The sequence below is a fragment of the Hemicordylus capensis genome, chromosome 5 (genome assembly GCF_027244095.1).
Source record: "Hemicordylus capensis ecotype Gifberg chromosome 5, rHemCap1.1.pri, whole genome shotgun sequence".
Taxonomy (NCBI): Eukaryota; Metazoa; Chordata; class Lepidosauria; order Squamata; family Cordylidae; genus Hemicordylus; species Hemicordylus capensis.
Window position 1 is genome coordinate 209,919,161 of NC_069661.1, and position 24,766 is coordinate 209,943,926.

General features: G+C 42.9%; 1 protein-coding gene across 1 annotated transcript in view; it reads left to right on the forward strand.

The window, feature by feature from the left end:
- The first annotated feature begins 1,599 nt into the window (after nucleotides 1-1,599).
- The window catches only part of LOC128326664 (solute carrier family 23 member 1-like), a 66,122-nt gene continuing 42,955 nt past the window's right edge, over nucleotides 1,600-24,766 (forward strand). Inside the window, exons 1-3 of the mRNA XM_053253891.1 lie at nucleotides 1,600-1,693; nucleotides 17,887-18,049; nucleotides 23,627-23,706. Coding sequence (XP_053109866.1) covers nucleotides 23,656-23,706 — 51 coding nt within the window. The 5' untranslated portion in view covers nucleotides 1,600-1,693; nucleotides 17,887-18,049; nucleotides 23,627-23,655. The remainder of the gene's footprint in view (nucleotides 1,694-17,886; nucleotides 18,050-23,626; nucleotides 23,707-24,766) is intronic.

The following is a 24,766-nucleotide window of genomic DNA, read 5'->3' on the forward strand; positions in this document are numbered from 1 at the left end:
TAATCTCACTTTTAACAAGTAATCATCCTTATACTTTATGCTGGTCTGTGACCGTAATAAAAATTGATTGATTGATGTGGTATATAGGGAAGAATAAGTGGTTTGTGTGTGTTGGATCTGGGCATGGAATTAATGGTGGAGGAGTCAACTGGACAGATACCAGATGAAGTTCCTGGGTTGACTGAGGGCAGAAAATCTAATGCTTTTTAAAGGGAACATAATTAAGTAAAGTTTGCAAATCACCAGACTGATCTGGTGGAAACTGGGAACCTTCTCCTCAGCCCTTCCAAATATTTTTTTTAGTCGTTCTCTTATCCTGAGATATGTGCTCACAGCTCCCCAACACTTTGGTCTTGCAAGTACTGCTGTTCAGTTATTTCAGCATAACACACACACTTCTATGTCAACCATCCCGTCCTTTGATGGCCACCTGTGCTCTTCCTGTGATTCCTAAAACTGTGAAGAGGGGTCATGTGCATAATGGTAGAACACTTGCTTTGCATATAGGATGCCCCAGGTTCAGTCCTTAATATCTGAAGTGGAAAGGCTCCCAGACAGCAGGGCTGGAAAAGACCACCACTTGAACTATCGGGGGGTCTCTAGGGTCATAAGCAGACTGTACTGCTTGAGATCCTGAAGTCAGACAAGACATCCTCTGTCAGCTCACCTGTCTCCATAAATTTTTGCAACTGCAGTCACAGGGTGGTGGGTGGGCTGATTTGGATTAGGACTCTGACACTGAGGTGTGTGTGCCGTAGCGGCTCATCCTAACAAGCCGGGTGGCGGGCACCAAATGAGGTATAGCTGCCTCTGGTGGCCAGTGCAAAATGAGGTGCAGCTGCACCTCCCACCCCGCCCCATCCTGGTGTTAATGAGAGCCACGCTGCCTGCAGGCTGACTATTGGTCACGTAGAGCTGTGCAGGCTGGTTAATCCTGGACCATCTTGTGCAGTTTTACCTGACGAATGGCCGGCCTATAGGCAGCGCAGCTCTCAACACTGGGATGGGGTGGGATGGGAGAAGCACAACTGGAGCTGCCAGAAACCAGAGGCAGCTATGCCTGATTTGGTGCCCCTTGACCCATTAGGATGAGCCGCTAGTGTGTGTGTGTGTGCTTGTTTGTTAAACTCTACCCTGCCCCATGCTGCTCTCCTGAGGAAAATTCTACCCCTCACCAGCTATTTGCCCCATTAGAGCAAATGTATAGGTACCCTTATGTCTGTGTCAGGCACCTTCATAACTGTTGCTTCAGTTTATCAGAGTGCTTCAGGAGCAGCCTGACATTTTAAAAACTCAATTCCTTCCTCCCACCTGCATCTCATGCATGACCAGGGAAAGCCACGGAAAAGCACAGCAAGCTGCTTCCTTTGCAAGGCAGGATGAGTAACAGCTAATACAGGTACATCTTCACCAGCCCATCCCAACTGTAAACAACTAGAAGAACCCTCTTTAACCTCCCATAGGCTGTTTTTGGGTTGGTCTCCTCCTCTATTGTCTCGGTGCCACCTACACCCACGTACAAGTCACCTGGTTTTGACATCCTGGCAGCTCTTCAATTTATTCTTGTGCTCCAGCCCAGAACAGTTTCAATAATGCCAAAAAGCATAAGCCTGAAGGAAAGCAACTTCTTCTCCTTCGGCTGCATCCTAGAGGCCCGAGAACAACTGGACAAAGAATTGATTGAAGAGCTCAGGTACCCATCCTTTTCTCTATTCACTTCTCGAGATGAAAACAAAACAACATGCAGCCCCATTCAGTGCTTTTTCCCTTGGGCAGTCACTTATATCTGCAATATTTGCAGTGTGAATGGGGCAGGGACTGGGGACATTGGGTAGGTGGGAAGAGAACATTGAGAAGTCAGGCTCCCATTAGCAAGGAGGCAGGGGCTTAGCCATAACTGAACAGGGGAGCGGGGGGGGGGATGTCCCTGGGCCCCTGAGGAAACGGTGGCATGGTGGGGAGGGGGGAATCAGCTGAGCAACAGCTTGATCTTTGCTCTCCATCTCCCACCACTCCAAAGAAGGAGCTGGGGAGGAGCAGGAGCCCCATCTTTGTATCCCAGGGTACATTCCAACTTTGCTACACTCCTGCAAGGAGCTGGAGGTAATCAGATATTGTGGGGGGAGAGCATGGAAAGCAAAGGCAGCTTCAGTGTTGGGGGACTGACCTTATAGCAAGCAGCAATTCAAGTTAGCAACAAGATCTGTCATTAAGAGGATGAAGGGATTCGAGCCGTCAATAAAATTTGAGGAGCCGACCCAGAGAAATACTGGGAAATGCAGCACCTGATGCACTGTAGTTGGGCTGCAGCCAGCCATAGAGGTCACTAATTATACGATGTCTTTACGGTAGCAGCAACAGCCACGTTGGCCTTTCATTATTCACATGGCTAGGGATGGAGAGAAACATACCCCAGGTATCTGGAATTAAGGTGCTTGGGTATCGGGTTGTCTAAGGCAATGGTAAATGTGTTGAGAGTAAGACCAGCGCAGTGGGTGAAGTGTTGGACTTGGATCTGGGGAAAGACCCCAAGCTCAAACCCCTGCCATGTTGCTCACTGGATGGCCTTCGCTGGCTGCTATTTCTCAGGCTAGCCCACCTCACAGGGTTGTTTGGGTGGCAGGGGGGAGGAAGTGGGGAATCATATACACCACCTTGATCTCACTGAAGGAAGGGCAAGACAAAATTGTAATATGTACTATGGTTCCTTTATTCTGATAGGAGAAGAACTAAGGAATCTAGAGGCTGGGGTTTTGGCTATTGACATCTAACAGTTGTGACAAGTTCTCCCTTCTCCCCCCAAATTATTGAAATAGGGGCAGTGTTTAAAAGTTGAGCTTGTATTAAAATTCCTTGCAGTTTATTATCTATCTATCTATCTATCTATCTATCTATCTATCTATCTATCTATTTTATTTTATTTAAAATATTTATATCCTGCCCCTCCAGTACACTACTGCTCGAGGTGGCTCACAACAATAAAATAGATACAATGTAAAATAAAAGTAATAAAATCAACCAAATTGAGTAAATCTAATTAAAAGTCTGCACGAATAAATGTGTCTTTAGGGCCTTTTAAAAAGTTGCCAGAGATGGGAGGCTCTTATTTCAACAGGGAGCACATTCCAAAGTCCAGGGGCAGCAATGGAGAAAATAATAGCATTATTTAACATGTTATCTAATGACTGTGCAGTGTATGTTTTCCTATACTGGATATATAGGAAATTCAAATTGCAAATGCATCTAAGAATTCACCATATATAATCTAGAATTTCTTATCAGCCCTGTATTTGTGCTACATATGTTGCTTTTTATTTGCTGCCCAAATCTAAGAAAAAACACTTAAAGCACTAGACTGAAATCCAGGGAAATTTATATATCACATAGCACATAGCCTATCTTAATCTGGTTAAGTCTGCAGGGTTTTTTAAAATAAATGATAAGGAAAAGCTGAGCTTAACATTATGTCCATGTACAGAAACATCTATTTTCTCTTTGTGTGTTCTCCCCTTCCCCACTGTAACAACTTAAGGAAAATATCTGTAACTTGAAAGCTTGTATACTGCATATAAGTTGGTCTTAAGAAAAAGAAATATTTCCCTGGTTCTGTTTTCTCAGTAAGCCCTTTCTATCTAGTTCATGGTATGTCATAGGGCAAGAGCAAGAGCAAGAAGAACTTGCAGAACAACTATGGGATATGAAACGCCTACCATATGAGGAAAAGATAAAGCCATTTGGATTCTCTAGCTGAGGAAAGTAGTGGTTATGAAGCCAATCTCAGAGTTAGAAGGATGGCGCTCCAGCCATTACCCCTCTCTTATTATTCTCTACTTTCAGCCTTCCTACTTCCCTAACTTCAGCTCTTCACTTTTGCCTGATGGTTTATCTTATTTTCTTCAACATTCTCAGACTGTGACAGGGAGACTATTGGAAATTCATGGAGTATAAATCTGTTAGTGGCTATTGGTTATGATGACTATATGCTGTCTCTATGAGAAGCAACAGTGGGAGGGGACTATTTCCCTATATGTCCTGGTTGTGGGCTTCCCAGAGATGGCTTTAAAAGGGGCTTAGGCAAATTCACGGAGGATAGGTCCATCAATGGCTACTAGTATGGTGGCTATAGGCCACCTCCAGCCTCAAGATGCTGCTAAATATCAGTTGCAGGGGAGCAACAGCCAGAGAGAGGAGAAACCCTCACCCCTTGCCTATGGGCTTCTTAGTGGCATTTGGTGGGCCACTGTGTGAAACACAATGCTGGGCTATAGCGACCTTGGGCCTGATCCAGCAGGGCTGTTCTTATGTTCTTATCTGATTGGCATATGTGGGAAAGAGGATAAGAACATAAAAACTGCCCTGCTGGATCAGGCACAAGGCCCATCTAGTCCAGCATACTGTTTCACACAATGGCCCACCAGATGCCTCTGTGGAGCCCACAGGCAAGAGGTATGTACATCAGGGTTGCCAGAGCCTAAGGGGTATACTCATGGGTCAAATGGGCCCTAAGCCAGAATTTGGCTTTTTTAAAGCCAAATCTGGCCACCTAGATGTGCATGCCCTCTCTCCTGCTGTTGCTCCCCTGCAAGTAGTATTGAGAGGCATCATGCCTCTGAGGCTGGAGATGGCCCACAGCCACCAGACTAATAGCCATTGATAGACCTGTCCACCATGAATCTGACTAAGTAAGCCCCCTTTAAAGCCATCCCAGCTGGTGGCCATCACCACGTCCCACGGCAAAGAATTCCATAGATTAATTTGCACTGTGTGGAAAAAGTACTTCCTCTTGTTGGTCCTAAATTTCCTGACCTGCAGTTTCATGGAGTGACCCCTGGTTCTAGTATTATGAGAGAGGGAGAATGATGGACTTTTACATGGATCTGATTCAATAGGGGTGCTATAACATTCTCATTAAAACTGACTGTCACAAGTGGATTAGAAAACCTGGTTTAAGATAAGATGTTTATGTTTTCACCTAATGCTAGAAATAGAGGATAATAAAATTAATTTATGTCAACCTGCTGTGTTTTAACACAATGCAGGATTTGACTAATCCCGGACACCAGGGAGCCAAGATGTCAAGAAATTTAACCATGGTGCATAGACTAGGATGTTCAGAGGTTGAGTTATTTAATAAAAATTTTTGTCCCAGACAGCCCCGTTTTGCCCTGTTTTTGTTCTGTTAATGGTAAAGGAGATAAACAGAAGCCCATTTACCCTTTGCTCGCACAAAGTCCCTCAATAAGTCTGGTAATTTTGTCAAGTGTCCATTGTCTGGCTTTTAAATTTTTGAGCTGGCTCCTAGATCCATGAAATATTTGTCAAGGTCTGTCTTAATCAGATGAAAAATGTTTCATAGGGAGCTTTTTCACCTTTGTGAACTGAAACTTTTATATCCAGGTACTCTCTCTCAGAAGTAATATTAAAAAGATGGGGCACACCTGTGCACAAACTCTCATGTGTAGGTGTTTGATGGCTAATTCTACCCACAAAGTACTATTTAAATTTCTCCACCCACCATGGTTTTCTTGATACCTTTGATGACACTGTATTGCAGTCCCTCTGCAGGCTGCAAACCTCAAGAATGAGAGAGATAAACATCAGCAATAAGGTGATTACTTCTAGTGGGCCATATTGTATGAATAAGCATGATTTCAAATGACCTATCCCTGTCTGGTTAAGTGTTTCATCTTACACAAATCTGACATCTGCTTCATTGGGAAAGGTTGATCCAATAATAGACTGGTTTGGGGTTTTTTTGCGGAAAAGTGGTAAAAATAATGATATCCTGTTTAGAAAATCAAGGCCTTTATCCTCTTTTCAGTTTTGTTTCATGATGGTGGTATGCTGAATTACTTGCTGTAGCCACATGAGATAATCTGCTGATGTTCTGCCTAAGTATCATGCACAGTACGTGGTCAGATAATGTAATACCAGAGAGCAAAATAGAACTCTAGCTAATTAAGTTCACTTGACAGGCAGATATGGACAGGACACACTGCTTTCATTGCATAGTCACAGGGCAAAGCCAAGAAATTTTAACATTTTGTGCTGTTCATCCAGTGCTCTTAAGAACTGAATTTTAAAAAGTGCATTGTCTTGGGTTGCAAGTTTAGATGTAAAATAATTTAAAGTACTGTTAAGCAAGGCGTTTTCTCAAAGTTGGGTGCCCAGATGTTGTTAGACTGCAACTCCCACCATCTCCAGCCACAACTGCTTTCAGCCATTGTGACTGGGGATGATGGGAGTTGTAGTCTAACAATATCTGGGCATCCAAGTTTGAGAACTTTGGTGTTACACAATTCCCCGCTTTCCTGAGTGGTGAAATATCCAGGGGCAGAACCAAAGCAGGGCTAAGTTTCCTTTAGATGAGGGAGCATTGGAGGCTTCTTGCATCTTTGTAATATTTGTTTGTTCATAAATATATACACAGAACTTATTGGAATCAAGGAGATGCTTAAGAGACAGGCAGCAAAGCCCCTGTTCCTACTTCAGATCTCAACAGCACGGACTCCTAAAGTTCTCAGGCTGACTTCAGTCTAGCTGTTTCCTGATGAACTCTCTGCCTCCCTCCATGTCCCAATTAAGAATGATCATTTCTAGCTACTGCTACTACTGCTACTACTACTACTACTACTACTACTACTGTGAATATTTATATACTGCTCTTCAACCAAAGTTCTCAAAGCGGTTTACATAGAAAAATAAATAATACATAAAGAAGATGGCCCCCTGTCCCCAAAGGGCTCACAATCTAAAAAGAAACATAAGGCAGATACCAGCAACAGCCACTGGAGGGATGCTTTGCTGGGGTTAGATGGGGCCAGTTGCTGTCCACCAGAAGTTTTTCACACAGGGCTTTTAAAGCCTTTTAACTCTCTTCTCTGGAATGGAGGGGGTGTGTTCGCATATCGGCCAGATTAACCCAGAAGTCCCTGCGGGTTTGGGGGGAGCAGTTCACACATAATTCGGGTTTTTAACAGAGCGTTAGAGTGTAGCCTGATTTATATCCGTGGTTAAAAAAAAATCCACTATTTGTGTTGGTTTGGGGGGACAACTTTGAGTTCGCAGTAAAGCTTCCCAGTAAACTTGGGTAAAGCCTGCTGTGTGTAAAAGTCCCTGCTAAATATAAAAGAATCACCACTTTAAAAGGTGTCTCTTTGCTTAAAAGCTGTCTCTCTGTCCTTCCTTCTACAGAGGGGAGAGATTTCCAAGTCATTAAGGACCATCAGGCGTAGCAACAATTGAATAAGAGTGGGGGATGTCCCTGGTCCTTTGAGGGAGGGTGACAGCTCCCTCCGGCTGGGTGACAGCTTGCTGTTTTGCTTTCCATCTTGCACCTCTCTGAAGAAGGTGGGGAAACAGGGGCCCATCTTCACTTTTTTTTTGTCTTAGGGCCCACTCCAAACTTGCTACACTACTGAGGATTTTTGTTAGGATCCCTTCATTCTTCAGGTAAAACCATAGCAATTGGCCCATTCATGTTAACTGAAGACAGCCAAAACTCATAACAGGATGGATAGGACTAAACAAAATTAAATTCCTAACAAATATATCTGCATCTATGAATACAACAATGAATATTTATATAGCCCTTTTCAACAGAAGTTCCCAAAGCGGTTTCCATAGATAGATAGATAGATAGATATAAAATAGCTGTCTGTCCTCAAAGGGTTCACAATCTTTTTCAAACAAATGTTGGAAATGTGGAGAATGCGAAGGAACTCTTCTTCATATGTGGTGGTCATGCAGGAGGGCAAAGGCCTTTTGGGATATGATATATAATGAACTGAAGAAAATTTTTAAAATGACATTTTTCAAGAGGCCAGAATCCTTCCTGCTGGGAATAATAGAAGGATTTCTTTCTAGAAGAAATTTAACATTTTTTATGTATGCAACCACAGTGGCCAGGATAGTTTATGCGCAAAAGTGGAAAGACACTAAAATGCCATCGAAAGAAGACTGGCTGATAAAAATTTTGGAATATGCAGAGATGGCAAAGCTTACAACACTTATAAGAGATGATAATTTCGAATGCTTTAAAGAAGACTGGGAACCATTTTTTGCTTTATTTAAAGAATTATTTTCCCAATATGGACTTTTCAGCAGGGTTTGAAATATAGTAATAGCAGCAGGTCTGGTTGGGTAAAATCAAGCAGTATCGAATGCAGTTTGTATATTTTGAACTAGTATAGCAATGGCTTATACGTATAGTTATTGTGAACCATGCAGATAGGTGAGCTGGAAGTCAATATGTATTTATGTGTAGAGTTAGGAAATGAATGTAATAGAATGTAAAAGTTATTGTAAAATCTAATAAAAATTTAAGAAGCAAAAAAAAGGGGGTCGTCCCCCCACAATCTTGAAAAGAAACCTACGATAAGACACCAGTAACAGCCACTGAAGTGATGCTGTGCTGGGATTGGATAGGGCCAGCTGCTCTCCCCCTGTGCTAAATAAAGAGAATCACCACTTTTAAAAGGTGCCTCTTGGCTCAGTTAGCAGGGCACGTGTTCGTAATTTATCAGTTTTGTCAACAGGTCCCAAGTTTGCTATACCAGTCCAATAGTGCTGGGAAAGAAGAGGTTTTCAAAAGGGAAGCAAAAAAGAATAAACAAAGTATCAGCTCCAAATCATCTGTCATAACCTTATATTTCAAATATCCATAATACCACTTTTGGGGAATGAGTGAGGCTATATCCTGTGGTTTCCTTTATGTTTTGCACTATTACTACCAAAAATATGATTGTCAAAGGGCAGGTCCAGAAGATATGAAAAATACCTGTTTTAGTATGGTGGCATTTCCATCACTTACTCATGCAAACCTTATGTACTTAATTTCTTTGTAATCCTCTCTAGAGTCAATCTTTTCATTAAAACTTCCTTAGTAAGGAAACTATTCCATCCCTAGGATGACTCACTTTTCTCTGTTCTTCCTTTTTATTCTGCTACATCCTTTTAAGATGAAGCAACCAGAGCTGCACATAGACATCAAGGTATGAAGGCATCATGGATTTATGCAATGGTATTACTACACAGAGTCAGCCTAATCTATGTCACAGGATTTTTGAGGGTGAATAAGGGTGTTGAATGACACATGATGTGCCCATCCTCATCTCCTTGGAAGAAAGAGGATAAGAATAAATAGTAACACTTCTTTGCATTTTCCTCTATGCCTGCCTTCTGGTTCCTAGAATTCTGTTGGGTTTTTTGTGGCTGCAGTGCATCCGACTGAATTTTGATGAGCAATACAGAGTGACTTCAGATCTCGTTGCTGACAGGTAAAAGCTGATTTTGAACCTAATGTTTACAGTGTTATGCACCCTGTCGCCACTTCTCCAAGCAGTGAAAAGTTCCAGGATGCGGAACAACTTGGATTTTTGCTTTCCTTGGAAGAAAGATCACTGGAGGCTTATGGGGTCTTTATGATATTTAGTGTATTTATGCATATACAAGTTGAGCATTAGATGGAACTGAAATAGCTGAGCACTCCATGTCAGCAACAGGTTGCATCAATTCCAAGGGAACAAACCCTGCATCCTTCAAATATCTCCATAGACAGAGGCGTAACTATAGGGGGGGCAGGGGGGGCACGTGCCCCGGGCGCCATCTTTTCTGGTCACGTGGGGGGCGCCGCCATGACAAAAAAAATTTTTTTAATTTTTTTTTAATTTTTTGTTAATACAAATGTTTCCTGCTCAGTGCAGCAGTGCTGCAGCAGTCAAAGGAGCACGTTGGTGCCCCCTTCCCCACGAGCGGTCCCTTCCGCGCTGCCCGCCCCCCCCATTGCTTTGCTGGCACCTGGCAGCCAGTCAGTGGCCTGGCTTGGTGGCGGCGGCGGGCGCTTGTGAGGAAAAACCTACGTATAATGTAGTATGTTGGGGGGCGGGGGGGCGCGGGGGGGGGGCGCCATTTCAGTGCTTGCCCTGGGCGCCGTTTTCCCTAATTACGCCTCTGTCCATAGATGCTTAATTCCAGGCTCAAAAGTCTCTATCTGTGTCTGTCCCTGTCTCACGTCTAGCCTGTTCTAGCACTGCTCCTTTTGTCTGACCATACAGAACTCCCCGCCACCCCGCAGGTGAGGAGGGGAGGTAGAAATGATGTTGATGAGTTAACTTCCACTCTGATGAAATATAGGTGCATCTTACAAGACTCTTAATGGCTTTCTCCCATGTGCATGGCCATCAGTCAGCTATACATTCTGGGACATCCATTGGCCACCTGGACTATCAGACAGTTGTCTGCCTAACGAAAGAACTGGCTAGCTGGTATTCATAGTCATAATCTCAAAATCAGGACAATGTGGATAAAACCAACCCCATTGTATATTTTGACCTGGATAGAAAAAGCAAGGAGTCAAACCAAACCTGAACCTCAAAATCAGTTCAGAGAAGATTTTTTTTCTCCCAGTGAACTGGAACTCAACCAGAACCTAAAATTTCTTGGTTGCCTTAAACCAGAACTGAACTCAAATTCCTAAACACACACAAAAAAACTGGTAACCAATTCACAATAAGTGGTTTAATAATCAGGTACTCAGCTTTCATTTGCAAGATAACAGTTTCCTGATTCTTATCCTGTTTGTGTATATGTATTTTTAAAAACCTTTCAAAATTTAAAAAACAAGCTATTTTAAAATTAATGATTTTTTTCCTCCAGATAGTTATTACTTTATCCAGCCAACATTAGTTTATGCAGCCAGCAATGAATTTCTTCACCCTCTACTTCTTGTGCCAAGATGGCCATCAGTGAATATCATATGATGATGCATTACATGATTATGCATCTGTGAATATCTCAAAGGCGAGTCTTGGCTTGTGCAAGTTGTTAGCCATTTTGGAAGGTTTGAAATATATGTGCTTAACAGTTATAATGGCACAACAATTTAGGTCTAAATGAAATATGAATGCCAGCTGCTGGGAAAGTTATGTGCTGGAAAGATGATTCTGAGATAGAAATAGGCCTGGAGGGATTATTACTCTCTAAGGATTATTAACCTAAACAGCAAAGAGATTATTAATAATCTCAACTCTAAATGGATTATTAATCTGATAGAAAGGGATGACTAATCTGTTTCTAACAGCTGATATTTTTAAAAAATCGTTCTTCAACTTTAAAAAAAGATCCCCTAGCAGTTAGAAAGTTATCCATGTAAAAGTTTTAGTATTTGATCAGCCAAATCTCACACTTGTTTGCTGATGCAATAATCTTTTAGAAGGGTACAAATCTCATGGATGATCCAAACATGCCCACAGATAGTGATGTCATGAGCCTAAGTTAAGATCTTTATCTCTTTTGAGAACTATGATTTAATGAATGATCTTGATCATGGGTTTTGCAGGAACGTTTGTGGTTTTAGCCAATAAATATTGAGAGTGAAAACACTGGATAGGGAGCCTCTCCAACTCCTCAGGTCATGTGTTGGTAATGGTAATATAAGTAACACCTTTCTCAGTCAGGCAAGCTGATGACAAGTTCTTATCTCATCTGGTCTTAAACTCTGGAATGTAAACCTGTTTTCGATTATTCAGGGGCAATCTCCACAATCTTATCTAATAATTATCCACTCTGTCATTATCGTTAGATTTCTTCTTATGTTGATTAGTAAGGTCATTCATCTCACTGGAATTATCATAACCATCTGTCCTTTTCACTATTACTTTCCATGCATCATCTTTAATTGTCAAAACATGCCTTTCATCATCATTGGGAGCAGTGTGCTTCAAAAATATCAGTAAATTTTGTTTAACTTGTTTCTGTTGATCAAGCTTTTGGCTCATAATGTACTAGGGAACTGAGTTGACTGGGTGTTAAGGGATACACAGTGAAGCAAGTATGAGCTTATCAGAAGCTGAGGGCTTGTCAACAGTAAATCATATTATAGTGTATTCAGTGTCTTCGGTTCAGCTAACATCGAATTCCTTGTATGCATTCTCCTGGTGTAGCTTTGTCTACAAACATTGCAGTCCACTTCTGATAGTAACCTGAGAGATATAGGAACTTCTGGGCTTTTGTTACCACCCTTGCTCATTCAGGTTTGCTTTACCCATGTATGTAAGCCTTTGGACTTACTTTAGAGAATTTAGCTCAAAACCAAAGTGGCAAGTGTGCATAACAAACAACCCACAGTCTGGACACAGGCAAATGCCAATGTTAGGGAACCTCAGAGGAGCAACAGAGATAAGGACTTTGAAACAAATAAATAAGATGTATTGATAAAGCAGAAGCACATTGCAAACAATGGTATTTGGCAGCCTTGATTCTGTCACACAGGGAGTGAAAGCAATTCCCAGGAGAGTGAGAAAGTGCTCTAATAGCCTAGTGATCTGCAAGTGTTGGAATGTGGACAGAGGAAGGAAGAGAGGCAGGGGAAGGTGAAAGTGGTGGAGGAAAAAAGAGAGAATTAAGAGCAGTTTAATTGCTGTCTGTACCTGCCAATTGGTGGACAATGCCAAAAGGGATGTCTGCCCACCAGGAGACCTTGGAAAGATTTTGCCAGCGCAAGGACAAGGAGAGGCAGGAAGGAGCTGGTGTAGCAGCCAAGTCTGCGGCACTACGTGTGTCCATGGCTAGCAAAGAAGAGTACTGGAGTTCCCAGGTTGTCAGACTTAGAGGTTAACCCATGGCAAGCCTACGTAGAGAATGACCTAGCCCAAAGGTGTCTCTAGGGTTCTCTTCAGGAGTCTAGGAGCTCTCAGGTAGTCAGGCACATGTCCTGTGAAAGCCCAATCTAGAGAATCACTCAGGCTTTCAAGAGTATCCAGGACACTCCAGTGTAGGTCTTCCCACAGCAGTCCCATGCAAGGAATGCTCAAGGATAGCAATTTCAGTTCAGCTCAGCAATTCTGTACCCTGCAGCAATGTGGGGGTGTAAACAGTAAAAATTAGTCCATCTGTTGATTTTTAATGTGTTTTTTTTTTAAATTCATTGATTCTTGGATGTGAAGTAATTTTTGTAGCAATTCTCAGGTGTTATTGCGATTTCAACTTAATTGTTATAAAATCTTCAAAAATCAATGTATAGACCAATTAACTTGAAATCAAATATACAGAGTCCTGTTATCCTCTGCTACTGCCGGTGTGCCAGTTTTCAGACCTCTTTGCCCAGCCAGTACCACATTCTGAATTTTTTCTCTTTTCCCCATAGACTGCTGTGTGTTTTTGTTTTGAGAATGGGCTTTTGTGAAACTGTGCTACTTCAAATGGATTTCTGACTTGTTTTCTTCCTTTTGTAAGAGTGGGGATGCACAAGAGCACCAACAAAATAATTTTTTAAAAACTAAACAAACGTGGGGAAATCCCTGAGAAATAAGCATGTGCAGAACCTGGTGCCTGAGTTTTCCACCCACTCCCAGTGAGAGCCCCAAATTGAAGCAGCACTTAATGACGTAGATGGAATATGGAACATTGGATTGTGCTCCCATGTAGATGTATTTGTGCAAGAGCACTGGGAGAGAAAAAATTGTAAATAAAAAAATAACAAAATCATGCATGCACACACATGTACTCTATGCCTACCTGGGCACAGGTGAATGTGCAAACAGAAAGCAGGAAGTCAGGTGCCCTCGCCTCCTCTGCAGCCATATTGGCCATAAATTGTGGGGTGGATGGGGAGAAGTCTGCCATATGAACAAGTCAAGATTTGAAAAACTGGTGTGTGGGGAGATTTCAAGAAGCAGTACAAGAGGTGTAGGCTGTTCCATCCAATCTCACCTCTTGAGCCACTTCTTCCTCGTGCATCCGCTGAGAAGCGGGGAGCATGGCTCTTTAAACTGTAGACCTCCCTGCGCTTCTCAGCTGATGTGCGGCAAGGTTTAAAGTTTAAATAGCCACTCTCCTCTCACAGGCTGCTCCATCCACATTCACGCTGAGAGTGGATTGTTTAGCTAAGGAACCTAACCCCATTTTGAGGATTAGGTCAAGCACTCCTGTATTGAGGTTTCCTGCAATATTAGAGGGCCTCCCCCTGGATTTCATTTATTGAACTTTCCTTACACTGTAATCTATGCAAAATGACTTTGCCTGGTCAACGATGGGCCTCACCTACTAGTTTAAAAATATAAAGGATACTAAAGGGAAGGTTCCAGCACCAGATCTAGTATAGAGGAGATGTGTGGATGGAACAGTTGTTATTCAGATGGATCTCAGATGAAAGAGTTCTATTATACTGACTCTAATTAACTGACAGGAAACCTGTCTTGACTGCATTGCAGGGTGGGAATGCTCAAGTTCCTAGGCACAATGTTTTGTTTAAGGCCCCTGTCTTGCTTAGTTTGGTCTCATTAGGAATGCAAGAAATTCTTGAATGGGTGTGTTGCCTCTCCAGGCATAGTTCATATCTGTTCAGATTTGTGTGATTCAGCAGTTTGACCCACCTAGGAGCTCACCCCCATTTCTTGGTATTAAACTCTAAGGCTTGTTTAGCCTGAAACAGGCTTTTTAGGGATGGAGGCTAAAGAACTGAGTCAGATAGCAGTGACAAGAGATGATGTTGTAAACTGTCTGGAAAAACTGAAAACTAGCAAATCGCCAGGGCCAGTTGGCATCCATCCTAGAGTCCTCAAAGAACTCAAATGCGTAATTGCTGTCCTCCTTGCTAAAATATATAACTTATCCCTGCAATCATGCTCTGTACTGGATGACTGGAAAGTAGAAAATGATGTAACAGCGATTTTCAAAATGGGATCCAGGGGCGATCCGGGAAATTACAGGCCAGTTAGCCTAACGTCCGTTCCAGGCAAATTGATGGAAAGCATCCTCAAGGACAAAATTGTAAAGCACATAGAACAACAGGCCCTGCTGGGAGAGGACCAGCATGGCTTCTGCAAAGGTAAATCTTGCCTCACGAACTTTTTGGAGTTCTTTGAGAGTGTCAAGAAGTGTGTGGATAAGGGTGATCCAGTTGACATAGTATACCTGGACTTCCAAAAAGCTTTCGACAAAGTTCCTCATCAAAGACTCCTGAGAAAACTTAGCAGTTATGGGATAAGGGGACAAGTACATATGTGGATTGCTAACTGGTTGAAAGACAGGAAACAGAGGGTAGGTATAAATGGAGAGTTTTCATAATGGAGGGAAGTAAGAAGTAGGGTCCCCCAGGGATCTATTCTGGGACTGGTGCTTTTTAATTTATTCATAAATGATCAAGAAGTAGGGGTAAGCAGCGAGGTGGCCAAATTTGCAGATGATACCAAACTCTTTCAGGTAGTGAAATCCAAAACAGATTGTGAGGAGCTCCAAAAGGATCTCTCCAAACTGGATCTCTCCAAACTGGGACAAAATGGCAAATGCGCTTCAGTGTTGGCAAGTGTAAAGTGATGCACACTGGGACGAAAAACCCCAACTTCAAGTATACGTTGATGGGATCTGAGCTGTCGGTGACTGATCAAGAGAGGGATCTTTGGGTCATGGTGGACAGCTTGTTGAAAGTGTCCACTCAATGTGCGGCAGCTGTGAAAAAGGCCAATTCCATGCTAGGGATCATCAGGAAGGGGACTGAAAATAAAATGGCTAATATTATACAGGTAATGCCCTTATACAAAACTATGGTGCGGCCACATCTGGAGTATTGTGTACAATTCTGGTCACCACATCTAAAAAAGGACATTGTTGAACTGGAGAAGGTACAGAAGAGGGCAACCAAGATGATCAGGGGCCTAGAGCACCTTTCTTATGAGGCAAGGCTACAACACCTGGGTCTTTTTAGTTTTAGGGGTTTTTTAGGTTTTTTTTAGGGTTTTTTTTAGTTTGTTGTTGTTTTTTAGTTTTAGTTTTTAGAGAGACATGATAGAGGTCTATAAAATCATGCATGGTGTGGAGAAAGTGGAGAGAGATAAATTATTCTCCCTCTCACATAACACTAGAACTAGGGTTCATCCCATGAAATTGATTGCCGGGAAATTTAGGATCAGCAAATAGAAGTATTTTTTCACACAACAGATAATCAACTTGTGGAATTATCTGCCACAGATGTGGTGACAGACAACAACCTGGATGGCTTTAAGAGGGGCTTGGATAACTTTATGGAGGAGAGGTCTATCAACAGCTACTAGTTGGAGGGCCACCGCCAGCCTCAAAGGCAGGATGCCTCTGAGTACCAGTTGCAGGGGAGCAACGGCAGGAGAGAGGGCATGCACATACCTCTTGCCTGTGGGCTCCCCAGAGGCATCTGGTGGGCCACTGTGTGAAACAGGATGCTGGACTAGATGGGCCTTGGGCCCAATCCAGCAGGGCTGTTCTCATGTAGGCTTTTTAGCTTTTTCCAAGCTAAAAGTGAAGTGGACATTATCTGTCAAGTCCCACTTCTGTGTCTTTGTTATCAGGTACATCAGACTGTAGAAACTGCCTCTCTAGTGAACCTGGGTTTCAACTATCTCACACAAAGAATGGTTGAAACATTACATTTTACTCTGTCTGAATGCACAGTAATTTGAACTTAAGGACTTTGCCAGTTACTCTTCATAATCCTGGATCTCATAGGCAGTAACACCACAACCAAGTTTTCTGCATCTTGGTGGTGGTGAGTCCTTGCCTTTATATTGTAGCAGCCTATTTGTTTTTATTTGCTCCCCTTCCAGATGTTACCTACCATGTACTATAGGCTGAGGTGACCTTCTGTGGCAAAGTCCTCCATTTGTGACAGCGGTTCTGCCAGGTTCGGCCTTAGGGTGGGTGAGCTGGGTGGTTGTCCAGAGGGGCACCAAACTCAGCGTGGTGACTTACTGTTGGTCTTGTGGTAGCAAGCATGCATTGTCCCCTTTGCTAAGCAGGGTCCACACTGGTAGCATATGAATGGGGGATTACATGTGTGAGCACGGTAAGATAGTCCCCTGAGGGGATGGAGCTGCTCTGGGAAGAGCATCTGCATGCAGAAGACACACACACACACACACACACACACACACACACACACACACACCCTGGCATCTCCAGTATAGGGCTGAGAGAAACTCCTGCCTGCAACCTTGGAGAAGCCACTGCCAGTCTGTGCAGACAATACTGAGCTAGATGGACCGATGGTCTGACTCTGTATAAGGCAGCTTCCTATGTTTGCAGGCTTTCTCAGCAAAGCCCACGAAAAGGCCCAAATCTGCTAGTAGTGCTCTCCTGCTTCAGGTCTGGGATTCTGTGGAAGATCCATGGGTCTTCTGCAGCTTCTTTCCTCTTTCTCCCTAGCTTACTTTAGACACTACAGTCAACAATAATAGGAACATAGGAAGCTTCCTTATACCAAAATACTGTTTTCTATTTAAACAGTGGAGCCCTACAGGGTTGCAATCCTGAACACGCAACATCACTTGGCAACACTGATAAACTAACCATGGGTTTGTGTGTGTGTGTGTGTGGAGAGGGTGAAGGCACTTCCCGCCCAGAACACTATCCTTGGGCCAGCCCTGACTTCTGCAGCGATGTCAGACTTAGGACCATGGCACCCAGGCTCACCCTTTCAGTGTTAGGCACTAGAGGAACTGCCCCTTCACAATAATTTCTGCTATCTGTGTCCCCATGGCTCCTTCAGGCCAGAGCCACTTCCAACAGGAATCCTGTAATCATTGGTTCTCCGACAGTTCTTTTGTGTATTATTTCTGATGCACCAAGAACCATTACAATAACTGCTCAAAGTCCATTGTGAGTCAAGGAAGATATATCTTGCTATCTTGCATGCCCATATTCTCCATCAACTTTATAGCAGATGGGGGATGGGAGAGGTCGCTATAAATCTCCACCAGGCAACACACATTCAAACTTAGGCAAGCCAGGTAAAATTCCAACATACTTGATTGCCTGAGAGTTACAGCACCACAACATTTGAATCCAGCTACCAGGTAATACTGTAAGCCTAGGCTTGAAGACTGTATACTTCCCTGCTATTCCTTTGCTTCACTTTAGAAGTTCCTTGTGCTAGAGGACCTCTTCTGATCCAGGCTTGCCCAGGGAATTCTGTCCAGGACTTTTCCACTAAGAGCCTCACCTCTAACCAAAGGGGCTACAATCCTCTCTTCCTCCACTGCTAAACCCTCCAGGATCCTCGGTGTCTGCAGAGGCAAAAGAAGTAAGTATCCTTCAGATGCCTTTGCCTTTTTTCTCCCATTGGTTGCTTGTAGAGATGCCTGCTGTTTCACCAAGGGCTTGGACAGAGTAAGAGTCTTTATTCAGAGTGATTTTCTGCAGGTGCCTGATTTCCACTGTACTCCTGAGTTGCATCTCTCCAGGGTTATGGGAGGAAACTCCAGTGGCCTGTCACATTGATTGGAGTTATAGCAGGAGTGTAGCTATAATTGAGCGGATGGGTTCAAAGAACCAGGGGCCCCCAGCTCCTTGGAGCCCACCAGCTCCACCCCTCCCTATTTTCTTCATTATCTCCCTCATTTTGAGTGGCCGCTGGGGAGAGGGGTGAACACAGGCCCCCTCTCCCCCGGCTACACCCCTGAGTTATAGCTTTCAAGAGTGGGCACTGGCACCTCTTATGAGCAGTATGGATTGTTAGGGAATGGGATATAAGGCTGTTCTCATGGGGTAAGAAACTTGGAAAAGCTAGAACCAATATTCTTATGTCAGTGAACCCCTAGACTGAATAATGAGCTGGTTGGTTTTCCAGAAGCTGTAACACTGGCAGAACTGTGGGAGCGATGGGTCTCCAACATATATAATATGGCCTGGGAAATGATCTAAGCACCCCAAACTGATGAATAAGCTAAGGGCATTTGAACTGAATGCTTAGGTTCTACATAAAGCTCAGGTATCTTATTTTGGAAGTACTATGTGAGCCTGGAAATAATGTCAATATCTGGGTGCAGTATTGCTTCTGGCATTGACATTGGCAGTTTGTAACCTGCTTGGCTGGTTCTTCTATTGATTAATTGGTTAAGACTGCAGATGCAAATTTGTTCCATTTCTAATTGAGTTTCGGCCCTTTGACATGCCTCATGTTCTCATCATCTGTATCTTTTGCTCACCGAAGGGGTCCTGATGACAAGAGAGCAATGCCCACTAGGGTGTATATCAGTGACTAGTTGTAGAATTGGAAACTATATGATGTGCGAGGAACTGATGGATTTTATCCGAACCAGGAAATAATATTCCCAAACTTTTGGCAGCATGGCTGGATAGTTGCATAATTTTATTTGGAAATATCAGATTACTGGTTAAGTGCTGAGGCCTTGTTTTATTTGATCCTAATAAAAGAGACAGTAACTATTGAGGAACTTGTAGTACAGGGAGGGCTTTGTGCATCTGTGCCCTTATTCTGCAAGAGCAGAGAAAAAGCAAAACATTCGGCTCAGATTGCTGAATTCAGCTTCCTGAGATCTCCAAGAAACTTTGATTTTGGGGGTGGGGGTGGGGGAGTCTTTACGGTTACAAAGAGATGCTTGAAAATGTATGAGTAATCTCTGCTGAAGTTACAGAAACCAGTAAAATGGCTGAATAAGATGATGATGATTTAATATGTCCCACCTTGTTTCCATCCAAGAACTAAAGGCGGCATACATCGGGTGCCCAGGTGGTCTCTTATCCAGGCGCTGACTAGGCTTAGATCTGTTTAGCTTCAGCAAGGTGTCTGTTCATCATGTGCCCTCAGACGATACCTTGAGATTTTCAGGGGTTGGTGTGATGCTTCAGTGTCCTTGCCTCTCATGACTAGCAAAATGTGAAGCCCTGGTTTTTGTGAACCACCTAGAGCCTTTGGAGTCAGGTGGTATATAAATAAAATAAAATAAAATAAATCATGTAAAATAGCAAAAACTTCATAATAGATGACACAAAATAAGAAAAATTATGCATAGTTGGGGATTTATTTATTTTTTTGCATCATTTGTATGGGCTTAAGAATTTGCTTTACTTGGCACAGAATTTGGAATACATGTGTGCAAGATTTTAATGGGCTTTTGTTTTGTTTTGCACCAAGTATATACAGTCCAGTTAATAGGCTCTTACAGACAGCGATAGGCTACCTCATGTGATGGACAGGAGTCTGTTGTCAACTACGATAGCTTGATTAACCACTGACAAAAACATTCCTTTGTAGGATATGAGCCTGTGAAGCTTTTGTTAACCTGTGAAAAATATAATAGGATGTCCTAGTGTGAGTGTGGGACCCCCTTAAGTGGCACCGCAGGGAAATGCTTGACTAACAAGCAGAAGGTTGCCAGTTCAAATCCCCACCAGTATGTCTCCCAGATGGGCAGCAGCGATATAGGAAGATGCTGAAAGGCGTCATCTCATACTGTGCAGGAGATGGCAATGGTAAACCCCTCCTGTATTCTTCCAAAGAAAACCACAGGGCTCTGTGGGTGCTAGGAGGAGTCAAAATCGACTTGACGGCATACCTTTAGTGTGAGTGCAGCACGTCAGTGCAGAAGGCAACAGCACAGGCCACTACAACCTGCTAGCCAACTGGCAGATTAAGAAATGGTGTAATTGGAGTCCAGAATCACCAGGTCCCCCAGTGTATAACCCCACCTAACTGGGCAAAACATCCCCCCAAAAGTCTTTTCAAGTGTGGCAGACAAAGCTTTTGGTAGCTTCCCTCTCCACCCCTCCTCTTTTGCCAGAGCCTTGGGAGCTCAGCTACCAGCACAAGACAGCAGCTTGGGAAGGCAGAGTCAGTCACAAAATGGCAGCTTGAGGAGACAAGGGGCCAGTTCAGATGGACAGCAGCCCACAACAGCCCCTACACTCAACAACTTCGGCGCGGCAGCGAGAATGCACTTGCTCCAACATAACTCAAGGACGTGCCGAAAAAATCTCAGCATGTTCTTTGATTGGGTGTGTGAGGGGTGTTCATTGGAATCACCCCTCTCTACACACACTCCAAAACGCCTCTCTTGAATCTGCCAACCAGGGCAGCTTATAGCACAATAGAAAATACAACAGAATTTTAGTAACAGGAAAGGAAAGGAAAGGAAAGGAAAGGAAAGGAAAGGAAAGGAAAGGTGGTGCCCTTGAGTCAGTGCCAACTCCTGGTGACCACAGAGCCATGTGTTGTTCTTGGTAGAATACAGGAGGGGTTTACCATTGCCTTCTCCCATGCAGCATGAGATGATGCCTGTCAGCACCTTCTTATATCGCTGCTGCCCGAAATAGGTTTTTCCCATAGTCTGGGAAACACACCAGTGGGGATTCGAACCAACAGCTTCCTGCTCTCTAGGCAGGTTGCTTCCCCGCAGCGCCATAGTAACAGAACCATCATAAAAATACGAAATAATTAAAACCAGCCATTAGTTCAACCATTAATTTATTAGATATTAGGATGGTGTTGTGAAACTCTTGTTTTTGTTGTTTTGAAGTGGTAGGAATGGCTAGTGGTAGGTTTTGTAGTGGACTAATTTAAGCATGATGCCATAATGCTGAAACCCTTCAGCATTACATGTGCCAGGGAGGAGAGCTGGTCTTGTGGTAGCAGGCATGAGTTGTCCACTTTGCTAAAGAGGGTCCACTCTGGTTTTCATTTGAATGGGAGATTACATGTGTGAGCACTGTAAGACATTCCCCTTAGGGAATGGGGCTGCTCTGGGTATAGTGTCTGCAGGCTTACATGCAGAAGGTTCCAAGTTCCTTCCCTGGCCTCTCCAGATAGAGCTGGGAGAGACTCTTGTCTGCAACCTTGGAGAAGCTGCTGCCAGTCTGTGTAGACAATACTGAGCTAGATGGGCCATTGGTCTGACTCAGCAGAAGGCAGCTTCCAATGTTCCTATGTTGTTTTAAACTTGGTCACTTTACCTGCCTGTGCTGTATTAGCATGCAAGGGATATGAGACCTTAACAGTCTCTGGGCATGGTAATGTTGCACATGTAATGCCTGAGTTCAAATATGAACCAGGGCACATATGACTGCTCACAGGTAAGTGTCTGTTTAAACTGGCTCTCCACTTAATAAAAATCCTGCATTATAGAGATTGCCATCTAAATAGTTATTTAGTGGCATCTCTGTGCTCATTGCTGTATGGAAGATGGTGAGAAATTTCAAAAAAGTGAAAGTCAAAGAGAGTTCCAGGGTTCCTCCCAAGGAGAAACACCTGAGAATTTTCTCAGATGATTTTGAAGTTTTCTCCATATCCCCGAAACTTAAATTATAGGGCTGTATCTATCTAGTTGCAAAAGCCTACTCCACTTTAATGTCAGCTGAGCATCAACAAGCAACTGACTGATGAGATCTGCAGTGATGTTTAGTTGTACTTTGGCTGCATATTGAGAACCAACTGAGCATTTGAAAACAGATTTATGCGGCTGCTTACTGGGGAACTGCTGCCCTCTGACATGGCTTCAGGCACGGTGTCACCGATGGGTCATTTTGTGCCACAATGTCCCTTATTTGAGAGGTACAACAACCAACAAACACCACCCCTCTCCTTTTCCCTTGTTGCTTTGTTGGAAGAAGAACAGATTGGAGCTGAAAGCAGTTGTTAGGGAAAGTGACTTACTATTATTTATATACCGCTTTTTAACAAAGAAGAATAGAACAGAACAGAAATAAGTTCTCAAAGCAGTTTACATTTTAAAAAATGGTTGCCTGTCTCCAAAGGGGTCACAGTTTAAAAAGAAACACAAGGTAGACAACAATGACAGTCACTGGAAGGATGCTGTGCTGGGGCTGAACAGGGCCAATTGCTCTCCTCCTGCTAAATGTAAGAAAATTGTCACTTTAAAAGGTTCCTCAAGTTCTCATGCAGGTTGGTTAAACTCCAATGTGAGTTCCAACACTCAGATTTTGATCCAGCTAATTTGATCTCTACCCCCACCCACCGCAACGCTACTAATGATGGATGTTGTTGGGTTACAAAAAGCAAAAATAAAGCAGGATGAAGGCTGACTTCCGGACCACATTATTCAATGGAACTAATTTGTCCTGTTCATTTCAGTGGAACGCCTGTTGAGTGATTTAGTCAGTATGTCAGCCACAACTTCTGAGAACCAAGTGAGCGCAATTAAAGGGACAATAAAAGTAATAAAAGGGACAATAAAACTAAAAGTACAACTTTGCCAACCCAGCAAAGAAAACACGCTCTCTGCTGATGAATCCTTTCTTAACCTTGTAAGAAAGGATGTTACAGTTAGTAAGGACAGGCAGCTATAATGTTTTAAGGGTTTGCCACCCCATTTTTCACAGTAGGCAATTGCATTTTATTTCCTGATAAGGTTTTGCAATGTTCATGCCATACTGTAGATGAGTCTCAAGTTATTAAGCATGAGATACTGATTAATGTAGGAAGAGAATACTCCTTATTCTTTTTATGTGAATCTGTGATGCCAGTAACAAATTGTTTCACACCCCGATCCTATGCATGCTTATTTGGAAGCATGTCCTGCTGTGTTCATAGGGCTTATTCCTGAATAAATGTGTATAGGGTTGCAGCCCCATTTACTGATTCGCTCTGTGCAGAGTAGGGCAATGTTCAAAAACGATTCAAAAGATGACCCTCTATAATTGACTGGAAAAAGAGAGCATGACTTCGGCATGCCAATGAAGAAGGAAATTCCTCTGCAATACTTCTCACATGAATGCCTGATCATGAATGTTGGATTTTGAAAGTCGGGCTCTTATACTTTCTCTCTGCTGTGGCTTGTTCAGGATTTAAAGCATGCGGTTTTCCTTGCAAACCTTCTCTTTCTTTCTTCTCTACTCTTTCAAGGAAGTCGTTGAAGCAACTTTGAAGTGGAGATGACCTCATCAAACAAAGATCCAAATGGACTAGATAATCCAATTTTTGTAGTAAGTTTACATTTACTCTTCAAATCAAATGCCTACATAATATGCTTTGAGAAAACAAAATCAAAAGTGGGTAATGGGAAAAAGAGAAATGGACTGAGTGAACAATGTTAGACAGTGTTGGAGATAAGATAACAGATCAGATGATTCTTTTGTCAAACTATTGTCATATTCTATTGTCTTGAAAGATTCTATTGTCTTGTTCTTCATACATTTCTGGTTTAATTGTAACATTGCTGTTTCTCACCCCCTCCCCTTTAAAATAAAGAGCATGGGCTACATTTTCATTCCACTATTGTTAATTCCATTACTGTTGACCTTCTTTATTTAAATTTAATTTAGCCGCCTTTTGCTATTTCAACCTCACCCCCAGGCTACATCAGGTGGTGATAGAAATATTATTGTTAACAGAAACATGTAAAGACTTTTGGATAGATAACAATACAGTATAATTTGTTTCTTAAGCATTCTTTCTTTTCCCACCACCATCCTGAAGCAAAGGAATCAACTCCAAGCTCATTCATTTGGTTCTAAAACTGCAATCCTATGTATGTTTACTTGGGAGGAATCCCTACTGTAATCTTGTGCAGCTTAATGCCTAAGTGAACATACATAGGATAGGACTATGAGGGCGGGGAGGTGGAATAACATGTGCATACACAGGAATATAAGAAGAGGAAATTGAGTGAGTGAGTGTGTGTGTGTGTGTGTGTGTGTGTGTGTGTACACACATGTATACGACACAGAAGTAGTATCTAGGAGACACAGCCATTCAAGAAAAAATGTCATATGCTTTTGTATAGCCCCAGGGTAAGGCCATAGTTAAGTCGTAAAGCACAGGCATTGTCTGCAGAAGGTCCTGGGTTTGGTTTGTTGCATCTTCCACTAAAAGATCCCAGGTAGAAAGTGGTGAAAAGAGCATTGGACTGCAACTCCCATCCCCAGTTAAAATGATGGGAGTCCTAGTCCATCAACATTTGTGGACCCAGAATAGAGAGCCCTGATATATTTGTAGATCAGCTTTCTTTTTCTTAGAGGCCACACACATTTATGAATGGCGAGG